At 37.4% G+C, this 18,680-nt stretch overlaps 2 protein-coding genes, 1 long non-coding RNA gene and 1 pseudogene across 3 annotated transcripts; all 4 read left to right on the forward strand.

Moving 5' to 3' along the window:
* Window positions 1–1,685: 1,685 nt before the first annotated feature.
* On the forward strand, window positions 1,686–5,173 carry LOC149172069 (putative receptor-like protein kinase At1g80640; annotated as a pseudogene).
* Window positions 5,174–5,684: 511 nt separating this feature from the next.
* On the forward strand, window positions 5,685–10,649 carry LOC149172070 (putative receptor-like protein kinase At1g80640). Its single transcript, XM_089426191.1, has 9 exons — window positions 5,685–5,880; window positions 6,080–6,277; window positions 6,759–7,006; window positions 7,254–7,386; window positions 7,557–7,620; window positions 7,742–7,838; window positions 8,367–8,472; window positions 9,924–10,171; window positions 10,419–10,649. The coding sequence occupies exons 1-9, from the start codon at window positions 5,685–5,687 to the stop codon at window positions 10,647–10,649; spliced, it is 1,521 nt and encodes a 506-aa protein (XP_089282317.1).
* A 237-nt stretch (window positions 10,650–10,886) lies between these two features.
* LOC149172071 (putative receptor-like protein kinase At1g80640) lies at window positions 10,887–14,400 on the forward strand. The gene is made up of 4 exons (XM_089426192.1): window positions 10,887–11,003; window positions 11,533–11,638; window positions 13,674–13,921; window positions 14,170–14,400. The coding sequence occupies exons 1-4, from the start codon at window positions 10,887–10,889 to the stop codon at window positions 14,398–14,400; spliced, it is 702 nt and encodes a 233-aa protein (XP_089282318.1).
* A 76-nt stretch (window positions 14,401–14,476) lies between these two features.
* LOC149172072 (uncharacterized) lies at window positions 14,477–15,499 on the forward strand. The gene is made up of 3 exons (XR_016259603.1): window positions 14,477–14,536; window positions 14,659–14,754; window positions 15,283–15,499. It is a non-coding gene; the product is annotated as an uncharacterized LOC149172072 (long non-coding RNA).
* Window positions 15,500–18,680: the final 3,181 nt, after the last annotated feature.

Here is an 18,680-nt window from a genome sequence, read left to right on the forward strand (position 1 = left end):
ACATTTAATCTCTTATCTTTCTAATATTAGTATTATACTTATCGAGACACATTTAATTTCCCATTTAATTTCCCATGAGGTGACATGTATAATGCTTTATAAATATGCAAGTACTCATTTGGAAATATGTAAAATATGCGTTTATTAGTTTCACAAACCAATAGTATGTGAAGATATACCTTTAAGGTTTGATTATAAATTTTAACTAGCTTATCTATTAAGTAGGACACTATTTTAATCCATAAGCCAATTCCCAAATTTAGGGACTTTGCATTAATTCAATCAAGCAAACATTTAGAACATAATGATACATTATAGTACATTAACATGGATATACAGACTTTTTTAACCAAATGATAATCTTAGATCAAAATCTTCATATACATTTTTTTAATGATGATTTAATAAACAACCTAAAAAGTAAACTTTTAACTTAAAGCTGTGGGTTTCTTTAATACTTCACCAAAAATAATGACTTCGATATATTAAATAAAGAACAATTTAATTTTTAAAAAAAATTGTAATAAGTTATTAATGTTAAGCTTCTTAATTTTGGCAAATTGTGAACTCAAAGAGGGCCTGGAGTATGCCCTAAAACTGCTTCTGCTTGGCTAAGAGCTCGTCTTCCTCGGACGTAAGGAAACAGGTTAACGGTCCAAGACCCAGAGGCATCTAGCAGGAGTGAAAGCCTACTCCCTTACGGACCACCAGCGTGTTATTTCAGGTGGCGTGGTTTTCCTTGATAACAGTGATGTGTCAACTGACATTCGCAGATAGCAGCCAGAGATGGTTGTCCTCACTATTGGTTTGACAAACTGAATTTGATAGGTTTTTCCACCTTTTTAAAAATAAATAAATAAATAAAATAAAATTGTGAACTCAAAGTTGAACAAACATTGAGGTTTGGGCATTGTTTTCTTTTAAGCTTTGACTAATTCTAAGTTTTAAAATTTTGGAAAACTGTCTACTCAAATTTCAACCAACAATGAGGTTTGGGGCACTGTTTTCTTTTGAGATTTGACTAATTCCAAGTATTTCCTTCTTAACTATTTTAATTACGCCGTAAGGCGTTTTTACGCCGTAAGGCGTTTTTACGCCGTAAGGCGTTTTTACGCCGTAAGGCGTTTCCCTTTGAAATGAATTGCCCCAGCCGCTGCCGTGTCCTATTGTTGACCGTGGATTTGTGGTGTTAGACGATTGAATGAAGTGTGATCGTTGATCCAACATTGATCCTGAACAGTTAATGAGGAAGCGGGACGGACGCACCGCCAGCGAGCCATTCGTTTCGCAGCAATGCGTGATATGTGTGGGCTCACCGATAAGCACTGAAGGACCAGTTTGCATGTACAGCTCTTCAACTAAGCGCACACTCATTTGGAGGCCTGAACTTCACTTGTGGAGGACTGCTGGGCATTTGGTGCTGCAAATCTTGTTGTGATCAGTGAAGATCAACTCTCTGTTCAGATCTGTTTACATTCTCGCTTGAAGTGTTCAAATAAATCCAATGTAAATGGGATTTGATCTACCCCGTGTATTCTTGTTACCAATTTTACAAATTTGAGAGCAGTGCTATGCATTTTTGGGTTTGAACCTTCCTTGAGAAAATGAAGATATCTACCTCTTTGAATATCTCCTAAGCTTTCTGCCACAGCCTGACTGACTTTCAAGTAGAACTCATTTTCAAGATGGGGCATTCAGTTTTACTGCATATTTTGATTCCGAGTCTCTCTCTTTTTAACAAAGTCGAGATTGCAAAGGGACGTTCTTTACTGGTGCCTACCTCTGCGCCAATTTCTTTGCATTTCGCACTGTCATCGGCTTCCCTACTTGATGATCCCCTAGCAAAAAGAAATGCATCAACTAAACCAGAAAATTCAACCGGTAAGGGCTTCAACGCCAGCCTTTTCATTAAATTTTTGAAGAGTATATTTATGCTAAAAAATACAGCCTGTGTAAGATTTCTTCAGAAATTGAAATCTCTCAATTTGAATTGCTTGTTTGCATCTTTCTACAAGTTCTGAGAAGTCATTGCGCTTTGTTCTTTTGACGATTGCAAAATGGGTTGTGTGTTCAGACACAGGTTCTCCAATGCAGATAGACAAAGAATCTCATCACATCAACAAAGGACTGCTATTGGCAATTATCATACTGCCAATATTTGTTGGATGTATCATGATTTCTTCAGTTTGTACTTGGTTGTATAGAAAGACTTACAACTCTGCTCCTTCTTCACCTCAACCTCATGCATTCAAGCGAAATTTAGATCTAGACACCTCAGGTTGGTATCACCAGTATGTCATATTTTATCCCTTTCATTGTGTGAAACCAAACCTTCTCTTGATGTGTACACCAACAGGGCAGCCACAAGAGAGTGGTGCTTCCTATGGAGATATTGTTTGATTGGATTCGGGGCTGAGATTCGATGACTTCCCCTGTTGAATCTGTGTGGATATCTTTTGGATGTATGTATACATATTAACTATTATGCATTACTGCCAGTGCATTGGAATGGTTTCCATGACTATAGAAATTCTTCTCCTCTGTCAAACTATTATTTTTCGTGGGGGTTAACATAATAAACATCAGACTTGATTTCATGATCTGAATCATCTGATAAAATCAAAATTTTGGATTCTAACAAATTATAAAAAGCCATGGGTGCGGATGACCTCTGTTTACATGAGAGTTCGATTAGTTACATTACGACTATTTTGATCTAGGGTTAGCTCACTAAGTTGCTTGTAATTTGAATATTCACAGATGCCTATAGGGGTATTCCACTCATGCCTCTCCTGAGTCGTTTGAACTCCCGTGTTTCTAAGAAAAATGGATGTGCAACTGCAATTGAATATTCTAAGCTGCTAACAGCTACAAATAACTTCAACAGCAATAACATACTTGGAGAGGGTGGATTTGGGTGTGTATACAAGGCAATGTTTGATGATGATTCCTTTGCTGCTGTGAAGAAGCTAGATGAGGGTAGTAGACAGGCTGAGCATGAATTTCAGGTAGGTAATAAAAATGTTACAGAAGCTGGCTGCTTCTTCAAACTTAAGAAGATATTAGTGAAGGCATTTCTGGGGGGGTGCCCTAAAGTTTCCCTTTTGAGTGTCTTTTCTTTTGTGGATTTGGTGATGCACTGCATTTAACATATTGCATTGTGCTTTTTTATTCTCCCTATAATTTTAGAACTTAGAAGAAGCTTTGCTGATTTCATCTGTTGGTATTGTCATTGGTTGCAGAATGAAGTGGAGCTAATGAGCAAAATCTGACATCCAAACCTTGTTTCTTTGCTTGGGTTCTGTACTCATGAACATACACGGTTTTTTAGTATACGATCTGATGCAGAATGGCTCTTTGGAAGACCAATTACATGGTAGCTTTCTCCAACCACTGGGCAAGTTCAATATTGCCTATGTCTTGAAGCCTTTTATTTGTTCAAACAAACTTGATACTACCATTCGTCATGGATAAACTAGTAGGCCATGAGTAATCAGCCTTTCACAGCTATGCTTTGTTAAGAAACTGTGCTGGATTGCTTGTCAGGACCATCTCACGGATCTACACCGACATCCAAACCTTGTTTCTTTGCTTGGGTTCTGTACTCATGAACATACACGGTTTTTTAGTATACGATCTGATGCAGAATGGCTCTTTGGAAGACCAGTTACATGGTAGCTTTCTCCAACCACTGGGCAAGTTCAATATTGCCTATGTCTTGAAGCCTTTTATTTGTTCAAACAAACTTGATACTACCATTCGTCATGGATAAACTAGTAGGCCATGAGTAAGCAGCCTTTTACAGCTATGCTTTGTTAAGAAACTGTGTTGGATTGCTTGTCAGGACCATCTCACGGATCTGCACTTACATGGTTTTTGCGGATGAAGATAGCCCTTGATTCAGCAAGGTAGTTCTAACACAGATAATTTGATTCCCTACTACTAGATTTTACCAATTGAAATCACTTTTTCACTTGGTCCTCTATCAACCTGGGAGCTCAAGCTTACCATGGTTTTCTTTCTTTTACAGGGTCTAGAACACTTGCATGAGCACTGCAACCCTGCAGTGATTCACTGAGATTTCAAATCATCAAATATTCTTCTTGATGCAAGCTTCAACGCCAAGGTGAGGGCAAGGTTTTCCAATCTCCCACTTACACTGACTGTAGTGTTAAAAATAGTAATACCATTAAATCTGCCTAGAATTGAATGTTTCTTATGTAATATTTATTGGTTAATTTGGGAAGATTCTTGTAAAGCATTAAGAAAGTTTCCTAGAATGTAATTGACAAAAGCCTTTGTAAATGTATGGCATGTGCATTGCATTCAATGGGAGATTTGTGAGATGGGAATTCCATTGCTTTCCTACTGAATTGTTTTTTACTTTATGAACTGTTTTAAGCATCAGTTATTTTTTTGTCAAAATATTTTCATGTAGGACTTCAGTTTTTCTTTTCTATCAATTTTGTGACATGTGCAGCTGTTTGTATTAATTTATTATTGCTTATCATGAATTATACTTAGAGAAATTTCTAAATAGATTTATTTGTCCATCTTGGTTTATGTTCTTTAAAACACTTGGTCCAAAGTGAAACATTTCCTAAGTAGATGGTATTGTAGTCACCGCTCTCTAACCACTGGCTATGGATGCAGCTTTCAGATTTTGGTCTTGCAGTAACAAGTGCAGGATGTGCTGGTAACACAAATATTGATCTAGTAGGGACATTGGGATATGTAGCTTCAGAATACATGCTTGATGGTAAGTCTCTAATAAAGAAATTAGATCCAATTTTGAATTTCTCTCATTGTTCGCATATATATAGTGATATATAGTGTAGTAGAGATTAAAATATTAGTCCACCTACAATGATGTATTACCTAGAGTGTTGAAAGTATCTACGGGCCACAGTACAACAAATTACAATGCATGATCATTATAGATACACAATAGATTTGAGTTTTATTTTAGAGAACAAACATGTGTCTAGTAAAATGCTGAATGATTTTTGTGGTTGAGTTTGAAACCAATCATAAAGAATCAAAATTTTCCAGCTGTCTTTATCTTGTATAAACATACCACAATAGATACATACCTGTAGCAGGGTCAAATTGGATGCCTTTCAATAAAACTAAAGTCATTGCTGCTTTAAATTTTGGTTCAGATACAAGTTAAAATCAATGTCTATCTCTTTTTAGTCTTGCAAGAGGTTACATATAAAAATATGCATTTACCTTGGACACATGACATGAAAATGAACCTTTTGTCATGTTTTGTCTACTATAAAGTTATCTTGCATCTTAAAAGTTGGAGCGTTCGTGTGAGGATTCATTTTGAAAATTTCTCTCGTGTGCAAAATGATGTGTGTTTGGTATCCTACAAGTCTTCTAATTCATAGGACACATGCCTAGGGGGTCATGTGTTTTGAATCCCACATGTTGGACATGGATTTGTAAGGACAAGTTTGGCACATGTCCGGTTCATGTTTGGTATCTTACAAGTCTTCTAAGTTAGATGACACACACCTAGGGGGTCTCGTGTCACAATTTCCACATGTCAGACATGGATTCGTGAGCATGTGCTCTAAATGTGTCCCAACTTTAGGATACAGATATCTACCTCTTTGAATATCTCCTGAGCTTTCTGCCACAGCCTGACTGACTTTCAAGTAGAACTCATTTTCAAGATGGGGCATTCAGTTTTACTGCATATTTTGATTTTGAGTCTCTCTCTTTTTAACAAAGTCAAGACTGCAAAGGGACGTTCTTTACTGGTGCCTACCTCTGTGCCAGTTTCTTTGCATTTCGCACTGTCATCGGCTTCCCTACTTGATGATCCCCTGGAAAAAAGAAATGCATCAACTAAACTAGAAAATTCAACCGGTAAGGGCTTCAACGCCAGCCTTTTCATTAAATTTTTGAAGAGTATATTTATGCTAAAAAATACAGCCTGTGTAAGATTTCTTCAGAAATTGAAATCTCTCAATTTGAATTGCTTGTTTGCATATTTCTACAAGTTCTGAGAAGTCATTGCGCTTTGTTCTTTTGACGATTGCAAAATGGGTTGTGTGTTCACACACAGGTTCTCCAATGCAGATAGACAAAGAATATCATCACATCAACAAAGGACTGTTATTGGCAATTATCATACTGCCAATGTTTGTTGGATGTGTCATGATTTCTTCAGTTTGTACTTGGTTGTATAGAAAGACTTACAACTCTGCTCCTTCTTCACCTCAACCTCATGCATTCAAGCGAAATTTAGATCCAGACGCCTCAAGTTGGTATCACCACTATGTCATATTTTATCCCTTTCACTGTGTGAAACCAAACCCTCTCTTGATGTGTACACCAACAGGGCAGCCACAAGAGAGTGGTGCTTCCTATGGAGATATTGTTTGATTGGATTCGGGGCTGAGATTCGATGACTTCCCCTATTGAATCTGTGTGGATATCTTTTGGATGTATGTATACATATTAACTATTATGCATTACTGCCAGTGCATTGGAATGGTTTCCATGACTATAGAAATTCTTCTCCTCTATCAAACTATTATTTTCGTGGGGGTTAACATAATAAACATCAGACTTGATTTCATGATCTGAATCATCTGATAAAATCAAAATTTTGGATTCTAACAAATTATAAAAAGCCATGGGTGCGGATGACCTCTGTTTACATGAGAGTTCGATTAGTTACATTACGACTATTTTGATCTAGGGTTAGCTCACTAAGTTGCCTTTAATTTGAATTTTCACAGATTCCTATAGGGGTATTCCACTCATGCCTCTCCTAAGTCGTTTGAACTCCCGTGTTTCTAAGAAAAATGGATGTGCAATTGCAATTGAATATTCTAAGCTGTTAATAGCTACAAATAACTTCAACAGCAATAACATACTTGGAGAGGGTGGATTTGGGTGTGTATACAAGGCAATGTTTGATGATGATTCCTTTGCTGCTGTGAAGAAGCTAGATGAGGGTAGTAGACAGGCTGAGCATGAATTTCAGGTAGGTAATAAAAATGTTAAAGGTATTATTTTGGAAGCTGGCTGCTTCTTCAAACTTAAGAAGATATTAGTGAAGGAATTTTCTGGGGGGGTGCCCTAAAGTTGCCCTTTTGAGTGTCTTTTCTTTCGTGGATTTGGTGATGTACTGCTTTTAACATATTGCATTGTGCTTTTTTATTCTCCCTATAATTTTAGAACTTAGAAGAAGCTTTGCTGATTTCATCTGTTGGTATTGTCATTGGTTGCAGAATGAAGTGGAGCTAATGAGAACAATCCGACATCCAAACCTTGTTTCATTGCTTGGGTTCTGTACTCATGAACATACATGGTTTTTAGTATACAATCTGATGCAGAATGGCTCTTTGGAAGACCAATTACATGGTAGCTTTCTCCAACCACTGGGCAAGTTCAATATTGCCTATGTTTTGAAGCCTTTTATTTGTTCAAACAAACTTGATACTACCATTCGTCATGGATAAACTAGTAGGCCATGAGTAAGCAGCCTTTCACAGCTATGCTTTGTTAAGAAACTGTGCTGGATTGCTTGTCAGGACCATCTCACGGATCTGCACTTACATGGTTTTTGCGGATGAAGATAGCCCTTGATTCAGCAAGGTAGTTCTAACACAGATAATTTGATTCCCTACTACTAGATTTTACCAATTGAAATCACTTTTTCACTTGGTCCTCTATCAACCTGGGAGCTCAAGCTTACCATGGTTTTCTTTCTTTTACAGGGTCTAGAACACTTGCATGAGCACTGCAACCTTGCAGTGATTCACCAAGATTTCAAATCATCAAATATTCTTCTTGATGCAAGCTTCAACGCCAAGGTGAGGGCAAGGTTTTCCAATCTCCCACTTACACTGACTGTAGTGTTAAAAATAGTAATACCATTAAATCTGCCTGGAAATGAATGTTTCTTATGTAATATTTATCGGTTAATTTGGGAAGATTCTTGTAAAGCATTAAGAAAGTTTCCTAGAATGTAATTGACAAAAGCCTTTGTAAATGTATGGCATGTGCATTGCATTCAATGGGAGATTCTGTGAGATGGGAATTCCATTGCTTTCCTACTGAATTTTTTTTTACTTTATCAACTGTTTTAAGCATTAGTTATTTTTTTGTCAAAATATTTTCATGTAGGACTTCAGTTTTTCTTTTCTATCAATTTCGTGACATGTGCAGCTGTTTGTATTAATTTATTATTGCTTATCATGAATTATACTTTGAGAAATTTCTAAATAGATTTATTTGTCCATCTTGGTTTATGTTCTTTAAAACACTTGGTCCGAAGTGAAACATTTCCTAAGTAGATGGTATTCTAGTCATCGCTCTCTAACCACTGGCTATGGATGCAGCTTTTAGATTTTGGTCTTTCAGTAACAAGTGCAGGATGTGCTGGTAACACAAATATTGATCTAGTAGGGACATTGGGATATGTAGCTTCAGAATACATGCTTGATGGTAAGTCTCTAATAAAGAAATTAGATCCAATTTTGAATTTCTCTCATTGTTCGCATATATATAGTGATATATAGTGTAGTAGAGATTAAAATATTAGTCCACCTACAATGATGTATTACCTGGAGTGTTGAAAGTATCTACGGGCCATAGTACAACAAATTACAATGCATGATCATTATAGATACACAATAAATTTGAGTTTTATTTTATAGAACAAACATGTGTCTAGTAAAATGCTAAATGATATTTGTGGTTGAGTTTGAAACCAATCATAAAGAATCAAAATTTTCTAGTTGTCTTTATTTTGTATAAACATACCACAATAGATACATACCTGTAGCAGGGTCAAATTGATTGCCTTCAATAAAACCAAAGTCATTCCTGCTTTAAATTTTGGTTCAGATACAAGTTAAAATCAATGTCTATCTCTTTTTAGTCTTGCAAGAGGTTACATATAAAAATATGCATTTACCTTGGACACATGACATGAAAATGAACCTTTTGTCATGTTTTGTCTACTATAAAGTTATCTTGCATCTGAAATGCATCAACTAAACCAGAAAATTCAACCGGTAAGGGCTTCAACGCCAGCCTTTTCATTAAATTTTTGAAGAGTATATTTATGCTAAAAAATACAGCCTGTGTAAGATTTCTTCAGAAATTGAAATCTCTCAATTTGAATTGCTTGTTTGCATCTTTCTACAAGTTCTGAGAAGTCATTGCGCTTTGTTCTTTTGACGATTGCAAAATGGGTTGTGTGTTCAGACACAGGTTCTCCAATGCAGATAGACAAAGAATCTCATCACATCAGTAAAGGACTGCTATTGGCAATTATCATACTGCCAATATTTTTTGGATGTATCATGATTTCTTCAGTTTGTACTTGGTTGTATAGAAAGACTTACAACTCTGCTCCTTCTTCACCTCAACCTCATGCATTCAAGCGAAATTTAGATCCAGACGCCTCAGGTTGGTATCACCACTATGTCATATTTTATCCCTTTCACTGTGTGAAACCAAACCCTCTCTTGATGTGTACACCAACAGGGCAGCCACAAGAGAGTGGTGCTTCCTATGGAGATATTGTTTGATTGGATTCGGGGCTGAGATTCGATGACTTCCCCTGTTGAATCTGTGTGGATATCTTTTGGATGTATGTATACATATTAACTATTATGCATTACTGCCAGTGCATTGGAATGGTTTCCATGACTATAGAAATTCTTCTCCTCTGTCAAACTATTATTTTTCGTGGGGGTTAACATAATAAACATCAGACTTGATTTCATGATCTGAATCATCTGATAAAATCAAAATTTTGGATTCTAACAAATTATAAAAAGCCATGGGTGCGGATGACCTCTGTTTACATGAGAGTTCGATTAGTTACATTACGACTATTTTGATCTAGGGTTAGCTCACTAAGTTGCCTGTAATTTGAATTTTCACAGATGCCTATAGGGGTATTCCACTCATGCCTCTCCTGAGTCGTTTGAACTCCCGTGTTTCTAAGAAAAAGGGATGTCCAACAACAATTGAATATTCTAAGCTGCTAACAGCTACAAATAACTTCAGCAGCAATAACATACTTGGAGAGGGTGGATTTGGGTGTGTATACAAGGCAATGTTTGATGATGATTCCTTTGCTGCTGTGAAGAAGCTAGATGAGGGTAGTAGACAGGCTGAGCATGAATTTCAGGTAGGTAATAAAAACGTTACAGGTATTATTTTGGAAGCTGGCTGCTTCTTCAAACTTAAGAAGATATTAGTGAAGGCATTTTCTGGGGGGGTGCCCTAAAGTTGCCCTTTTGAGTGTCTTTTCTTTTGTGGATTTGGTGATGCACTGCATTTAACATATTGCATTGTGCTTTTTTATTCTCCCTATAATTTTAGAACTTAGAAGAAGCTTTGCTGATTTCATCTGTTGGTATTGTCATTGGTTGCAGAATGAAGTGGAGCTAATGAGAAAAATCCGACATCCAAACCTTGTTTCTTTGCTTGGGTTCTGTACTCATGAACATACACGGTTTTTAGTATACGATCTGATGCAGAATGGCTCTTTGGAAGACCAATTACATGGTAGCTTTCTCCAACCACTGGGCAAGTTCAATATTGCCTGTGTTTTGAAGCCTTTTATTTGTTCAAACAAACTTGATACTACCATTCGTCATGGATAAAATAGTAAGACATGAGTAAGCAGCCTTTCACAGCTATGCTTTGTTAAGAAACTGTGCTGGATTGCTTGTCAGGACCATCTCACGGATCTGCACTTACATGGTTTTTGCGGATGAAGATAGCCCTTGATTCAGCAAGGTAGTTCTAACACAGATAATTTGATTCCCTGCCACTAGATTTTACCAATTGAAATCACTTTTTCACTTGGTCCTCTATCAACCTGAGGGCTCAAGCTTACCATGGTTTTCTTTCTTTTACAGGGTCTAGAACATTTGCATGAGCACTGCAACCCTGCAGTGATTCACCGAGATTTCAAATCATCAAATATTCTTCTTGATGCAAGCTTCAACGCCAAGGTGAGGGCAAGGTTTTTCAATCTCCCAATTACACTGACTGTAGTGTTAAAAATAGTAATACCATTAAATCTGCCTGGAAATGAATGTTTCTTATGTAATATTTATCAGTTAATTTGGGAAGATTCTTGTAAAGCATTAAGAAAGTTTCCTAGAATGTAATTGACAAAAGCCTTTGTAAATGTATGGCATGTGCATTGCATTCAATGGGAGATTCTATGAGATGGGAATTCCATTGCTTTCCTACTGAATTTTTTTTTACTTTATGAACTGTTTTAAGCATCAGTTATTTTTTTGTCAAAATATTTTCATGTAGGACTTCAGTTTTTCTTTTCTATCAATTTCGTGACATGTGCAGCTGTTTGTATTAATTTATTATTGTTTATCATGAATTATACTTTGAGAAATTTCTAAATAGATTTATTTGTCCATCTTGGTTTATGTTCTTTAAAACACTTGGTCCGAAGTGAAACATTTCCTAAGTAGATGGTATTTGTAGTCACCACTCTCTAACCACTCGCTATGGATGCAGCTTTCAGATTTTGGTCTTGCAGTAACAAGTGCAGGATGTGCTGGTAACACAAATAGTGATCTAGTAGGGACATTGGGATATGTAGCTTCAGAATACATGCTTGATGGTAAGTCTCTAATAAAGAAATTAGATCCAATTTTGAATTTCTCTCATTGTTCGCATATATATAGTGATATATAGTGTAGTAGAGATTAAAATATTAGTCCACCTACAATGATGTATTACCTGGAGTGTTGAAAGTATCTACGGGCCACAGTACAACAAATTACAATGCATGATCATTATAGATACACAATAGATTTGAGTTTTATTTTAGAGAACAAACATGTGTCTAGTAAAATGCTGAATGATATTTGTGGTTGAGTTTGAAACCAATCATAAAGAATCAAAATTTTCCAGTTGTCTTTATTTTGTATAAACATACCACAATAGATACATACCTGTAGCAGGGTCAAATTGGATGCCTTTCAATAAAACCAAAGTCATTGCTGCTTTAAATTTTGGTTCAGATACAAGTTAAAATCAATGTCTATCTCTTTTTAGTCTTGCAAGAGGTTACATATAAAAATATGCATTTACCTTGGACACATGACATGAAAATGAACCTTTTGTCATGTTTTGTCTACTATAAAGTTATCTTGCATCTTAAAAGTTGGAGCGTTCGTGTGAGGATTCATTATGAAAATTTCTCTCGTGTGCAAAATGATGTGTGTTTGGTATCCTACAAGTCTTCTAATTCATAGGACACATGCCTAGGGGGTCATGTGTTATGAATCCCACATGTTGGACATGGATTTGTAAGGACGAGTTTGGCACATGTCCGGTTCATGTTTGGTATCTTACAAGTCTTCTAAGTTAGATGACACACACCTAGGGGGTCACGTGTCACAATTTCCACATGTCAGACATGGATTCGTGAGGACGAGTTCAGGGCATGTGCCAAACTCATGTTCGACATGTGCTCTAAATGTGTCCCAAGTTTAGGACACAGATATCTACCTCTTTGAATATCTCCTGAGCTTTCTGCCACAGCCTGACTGACTTTCAAGTAGAACTCATTTTCAAGATGGGGCATTCAGTTTTACTGCATATTTTGATTCTGAGTCTCTCTCTTTTTAACAAAGTCGAGACTGCAAAGGGACGTTCTTTACTGGTGCCTACCTCTGTGCCAGTTTCTTTTCATTTCGCATTGTCATCGGCTTCCCTACTTGATGATCCCCTGGCAAAAAGAAATGCATCAACTAAACCAGAAAATTCAACCGGTAAGGGCTTCAACGCCAGCCTTTTCATTAAATTTTTGAAGAGTATATTTATGCTAAAAAATACAGCCTGTGTAAGATTTCTTTAGAAATTGAAATCTCTCAATTTGAATTGCTTGTTTGCATCTTTCTACAAGTTCTGAGAAGTCATTGCGCTTTGTTCTTTTGACGATTGCAAAATGGGTTGTGTGTTCACACACAGGTTCTCCAATGCAGATAGACAAAGAATCTCATCACATCAATAAAGGACTGCTATTGGAAATTATCATACTGCCAATATTTGTTGGATGTATCATGATTTCTTCAGTTTGTACTTGGTTGTATAGAAAGACTTACAACTCTGCTCCTTCTTCACCTCAACCTCATGCATTCAAGCGAAATTTAGATCCAGACGCCTTAGGTTGGTATCACCACTATGTCATATTTTATCCCTTTCACTGTGTGAAACCAAACCCTCTCATGATGTGTACACCAACAGGGTAGCCACAAGAGAGTGGTGCTTCCTATGGAGATATTGTTTGATTGGATTCGGGGCTGAGATTCGATGACTTCCCCTGTTGAATCTGTGTGGATATCTTTTGGATGTATGTATACATATTAACTATTATGCATTACTGCCAATGCATTGGAATGGTTTCCATGACTATAGAAATTCTTCTCCTCTGTCAAACTATTATTTTTCGTGGGGGTTAACATAATAAACATCAGACTTGATTTCATGATCTGAATCATCTGATAAAATCAAAATTTTGGATTCTAACAAATTATAAAAAGCCATGGGTGCGGATGACCTCTGTTTACATGAGAGTTCGATTAGTTACATTACGACTATTTTGATCTAGGGTTAGCTCACTAAGTTGCCTGTAATTTGAATTTTCACAGATGCCTATAGGGGTATTCCACTCATGCCTCTCCTGAGTCGTTTGAACTCCCGTGTTTCTAAGAAAAAGGGATGTGCAACTGCAATTGAATATTCTAAGCTGCTAACAGCTACAAATAACTTCAGCAGCAATAACATACTTGGAGAGGGTGGATTTGGGTGTGTATACAAGGCAATGTTTGATGATGATTCCTTTGCTGCTGTGAAGAAGCTAGATGAGGGTAGTAGACAGGCTGAGCATGAATTTCAGGTAGGTAATAAAAACGTTACAGGTATTATTTTGGAAGCTGGCTGCTTCTTCAAACTTAAGAAGATATTAGTGAAGGCGTTTTCTAAGGGGGGTGTCGTAAAGTTGCCCTTTTGAGTGTCTTCTCTTTTGTGGATTTGGTGATGCACTGCATTTAACATATTGCATTGTGCTTTTTTATTCTCCCTATAATTTTAGAACTTAGAAGAAGCTTTGCTGATTTCATCTATTGGTATTGTCATTGGTTGCAGAATGAAGTGGAGCTAATGAGCAAAATCCGACATCCAAACCTTGTTTCTTTGCTTGGGTTCTGTACTCATGAACATACACGGTTTTTAGTATACGATTTGATGCAGAATGGATCTTTGGAAGACCAATTACATGGTAGCTTTCTCCAACCACTGGGCAAGTTCAATATTGCCTATGTTTTGAAGCCTTTTATTTGTTCAAACAAACTTGATACTACCATTCGTCATGGATAAACTAGTAGGCCATGAGTAAGCAGCCTTTCACAGCTATGCTTTGTTAAGAAACTGTGCTGGATTGCTTGTCGGGACCATCTCACGGATCTGCACTTACATGGTTTTTGCGGATGAAGATAGCCCTTGATTCAACAAGGTAGTTCTAACACAAATAATTTGATTCCCTACTACTAGATTTTACCAATTGAAATCACTTTTTCACTTGGTCCTCTATCAACCTGGGAGCTCAAGCTTACCATGGTTTTCTTTCTTTTATAGGGTCTAGAACACTTGCATGAGCACTGCAACCCTACAGTGATTCACCGAGATTTCAAATCATCAAATATTCTTCTTGATGCAAGCTTCAACGCCAAGGTGAGGGCAAGGTTTTCCAATCTCCCACTTACACTGACTGTAGTGTTAAAAATAGTAATACCATTAAATCTGCCTGGAAATGAATGTTTCTTATGTAATATTTATCAGTTAATTTGGGAAGATTCTTGTAAAGCATTAAGAAATTTTCCTAGAATGTAATTGACAAAAGCCTTTGTAAATGTATGGCATGTGCATTGCATTCAATGGGAGATTCTGTGAGATGGGAATTCCATTGCTTTCCTACTGAATTTTTTTTTACTTTATGAACTGTTTTAAGCATCAGTTATTTTTTTGTCAAAATATTTTCATGTAGGACTTCAGTTTTTCTTTTCTATCAATTTCGTGACATGTGCAACTGTTTGTATTAATTTATTATTGCTTATCATGAATTATACTTTGAGAAATTTCTAAATAGATTTATTTGTCCATCTTGGTTTATGTTCTTTAAAACACTTGGTCTGAAGTGAAACATTTCCTAAGTAGATGGTATTGTAGTCACCGCTCTCTAACCACTGGCTATGGATGCAGCTTTCAGATTTTGGTCTTGCAGTAACAAGTGCAGGATGTGCTGGTAACACAAATATTGATCTAGTAGGGACATTGGGATATGTAGCTTCAGAATACATGCTTGATGGTAAGTCTCTAATAAAGAAATTAGATCCAATTTTGAATTTCTCTCATTGTTCGCATATATATAGTGATATATAGTGTAGTAGAGATTAAAATATTAGTCCACCTACAATGATGTATTACCTGGAGTGTTGAAAGTATCTATGGGCCACAATACAACAAATTACAATGCATGATCATTATAGATACACAATAAATTTGAGTTTTATTTTAGAGAACAAACATGTGTCTAGTAAAATGCTGAATGATATTTGTGGTTGAGTTTGAAACCAATCATAAAGAATCAAAATTTTCCAGTTGTCTTTATTTTGTATAAACATACCACAATAGATACATACCTGTAGCAGGGTCAAATTGGATGCCTTCAATAAAACCAAAGTCATTGCTGCTTCAAATTTTGGTTCAGATACAAGTTAAAATCAATGTCTATCTCTTTTTAGTCTTGCAAGAGGTAACATATAAGACAAAGGCATTTACCTTGGACACATGACATGAAAATGAACCTTTTGTCATGTTTTGTCTACTATAAAGTTATCTTGCATCTTAAAAGTTGGAGCGTTCGTGTGAGGATTCATTATGAAAATTTCTCTCGTGTGCAAAATGATGTGTGTTTGGTATCGTACAAGTCTTCTAATTAAGAGGACACATGCCTAGGGGGTCATGTGTTATGAATCCCACATGTTGGAGATGGATTTGTAAGGACGAGTTTGGCACATGTCTGGTTCATGTTTGGTATCTTACAAGTCTTCTAAGTTAGATGACACACACCTAGGGGGTCACGTGTCACAATTTCCACATGTCAGACATGGATTCGTGAGGACGAGTTCAGGGCATGTGCCATACTCATGTTTGACATGTGCTCTAAATGTGTCCCAAGTTTAGGACACATGTTTGTCAAAAGTGGCCCGTGGGTTTGAAAAAGGTGACTTGTCTGTCTTTTTTCCTCATTTCATTTAGTAGGTTGAAGTTCGTAGGCATTTTGGAGTGCATTTGAGGGTTATAGTGTAGCTTTGAAAGGATTCCAAGTGCAAGACAATGGTGTATGGTGTATGTGCACATCAACCTCCGTCTTATTTCTAAATAGAGGGAAGAGTGGTTGAAGGGAAAGACAAAGATGTGGGATGCGTTTCCTAATGATATGGGGTTTGGATAGTAGTGTTGAGTTGGCATTAGCAAACTTGGATCTTAATGAACCAGTGCTAGAGCCATTCAATTTTGCTGATGGTGATCCAGTTGAGGGTTCATTCTCCACACCAACATATGCATTGATTGGATTGGATATAGATGAGGAAGAGAAGGGGGAGGATGGAGGAGAGAGTCATGGAAGTGATGCTGATTTTGATGATTCTAACATGGAGAAGGACTATTGACAATCACAAGCTATGAGATTCTTCCATTTACGGTTCTAGTATCTACCCTATTTTGTATTTTTCATTGGCATTCCCACTTGTAGTAATAGTGACTCATTATTTATGTAATACATTTCGATTTTAATGACTTAATGAGAAACTATAGTTTATGGTTCTAATTTCTTGTGTTTGTCACTTGAACGTCATTGACTTAGGACAAGTAAGTACTAAGTAGTATTTAGTTGCATGATCGAATTTGTATCATGTAAATGTTCTAGTTTCTAAATTCTAACAAAATTTGAATCTTTATGTCTATAATTTCTATTTGTGTAATGTGTTATTTTCTTTTAAGGTATATATATAAACCTTGTTCTTCGTGTCTTGTTATTGGGGTCACCATGTCATGTGTTAGACACTTGTATTTTAGTGTCCTTCATGTCTCGTCTCATTGTGTCATGTAACTTAGGTATGGAGTGATAACTTTTAGTGGTTGAAGATTTCTAGGGGATGACGTGAAACTTGATCAATATAGAGATGAAAAAATTTATAATTTTCTTTTGAAAAAGGGAATAATTGATTTGTGCATTTGGGTGCTTTTGATGAGCTCTAGACCTTTACCAAGTCTTAGTGTGTTAGAATAGCATGTTACCTTATTGTTCAACCAACACCAATTCTACATTGTGCTCACCCTTTGGCATGTGCCTTTCTGTAACACATCCCCTACTATCCCTAGCCCCAACTAAGGGTAGAAGGAGGCAGTTATTAAGCTGACCCAACCTCCAAAGTCTTGTTATGGAAATGGGGTCTAAATTTTTCGACCTTTTTCGACTTTCTTAAGACTTAAAACAGATGATGTTGTTGTGTTCGTCTTGTCAAGACCTTTATGAAAATATAAGATTTGTCTCAATACGATTCTCAGATCAAAATATATGGCCATTCGAAGATTAGCCTATCAGATAGTGCCATGTCGTCTTGATTTGCCATGTGGTGTCCACAAGCTATCCGAGTTAGCCACCTCATCGCCACATGGCAGCATTACCTTAGCCGTCGGCCCGTTCATACCGGGTCATAAATTAACCCCTCTCTACGACCACATCACACCGAGATTAAAATCCCAACAGATTCCATTGTGATTCCCCACTGAAACTGCTGGGAAAGATCTTCTGGGGTTACACAGATCCTTGGTAGACCTCCTCCATGCGTCCCATCATCATTTGCTACTGCAGCACGTTCGGGCTCCACCACACCATGTCGTCCCGACCCATTCTCTTCTGCGAGGCTTACAATCCGCCAAGGTTTCGTGGAAGTCCACCTGGCTACTCACCACCTCAACTCCGCTCTAACCAATCATGTGGTTGTGGTCCCTTATGCCTGTGTAGGTGGGCTTCGCCGTGCCACATCACCCTGGGGACTAAATCTCAGCGGGGTTGCACCTCACTCCAACATAAATCGCGGGGTACATGGTCCCGGGGTGATGTCACCCTCCACATGGCCCCACACTAGGTATGCCATGTGTCACTTAGATCCAGTCCACTTGGGACCACAAAACCCCCGAATTCAAGTAACACGTGTCTACCTTCCAGGATGTCACGTGGCTCTGAGTCCAAGTCACTTGCCACACTAATTGGGGGTCCTGCTTGGCCCTCTGCTGCATAGTAAGTTCAAATTTCACGTTATAAGTGTTTTGGGGGTCCTCCGCCTCACCGTGCCAATCGTTGAACAACCGACCCCACCCGCCATGTCATCTCAACAATTCATTCCTGGTGGGATTTGTCAAGCCTCCCATCGTAATCTCTGGGACACGTGGTCAGCGCTAACAGTTCGCGACATTCGACGACTAGGACCTCTCTTGCATGTGCTTGTGGACATGGCTCCTGGCCATATGGTTTATAAGACATGCGTCTCCGTGCTCCTCTGAGCCCTAACTTCTAGACCCACAACACATGC

Source organism: Pinus tabuliformis, chromosome 4_2, assembly GCF_031772625.1.
Source record: "Pinus tabuliformis cultivar Carrire ecotype Pingquan chromosome 4_2, CPIR1, whole genome shotgun sequence".
NCBI classification, from domain to species: Eukaryota; Viridiplantae; Streptophyta; class Pinopsida; order Pinales; family Pinaceae; genus Pinus; species Pinus tabuliformis.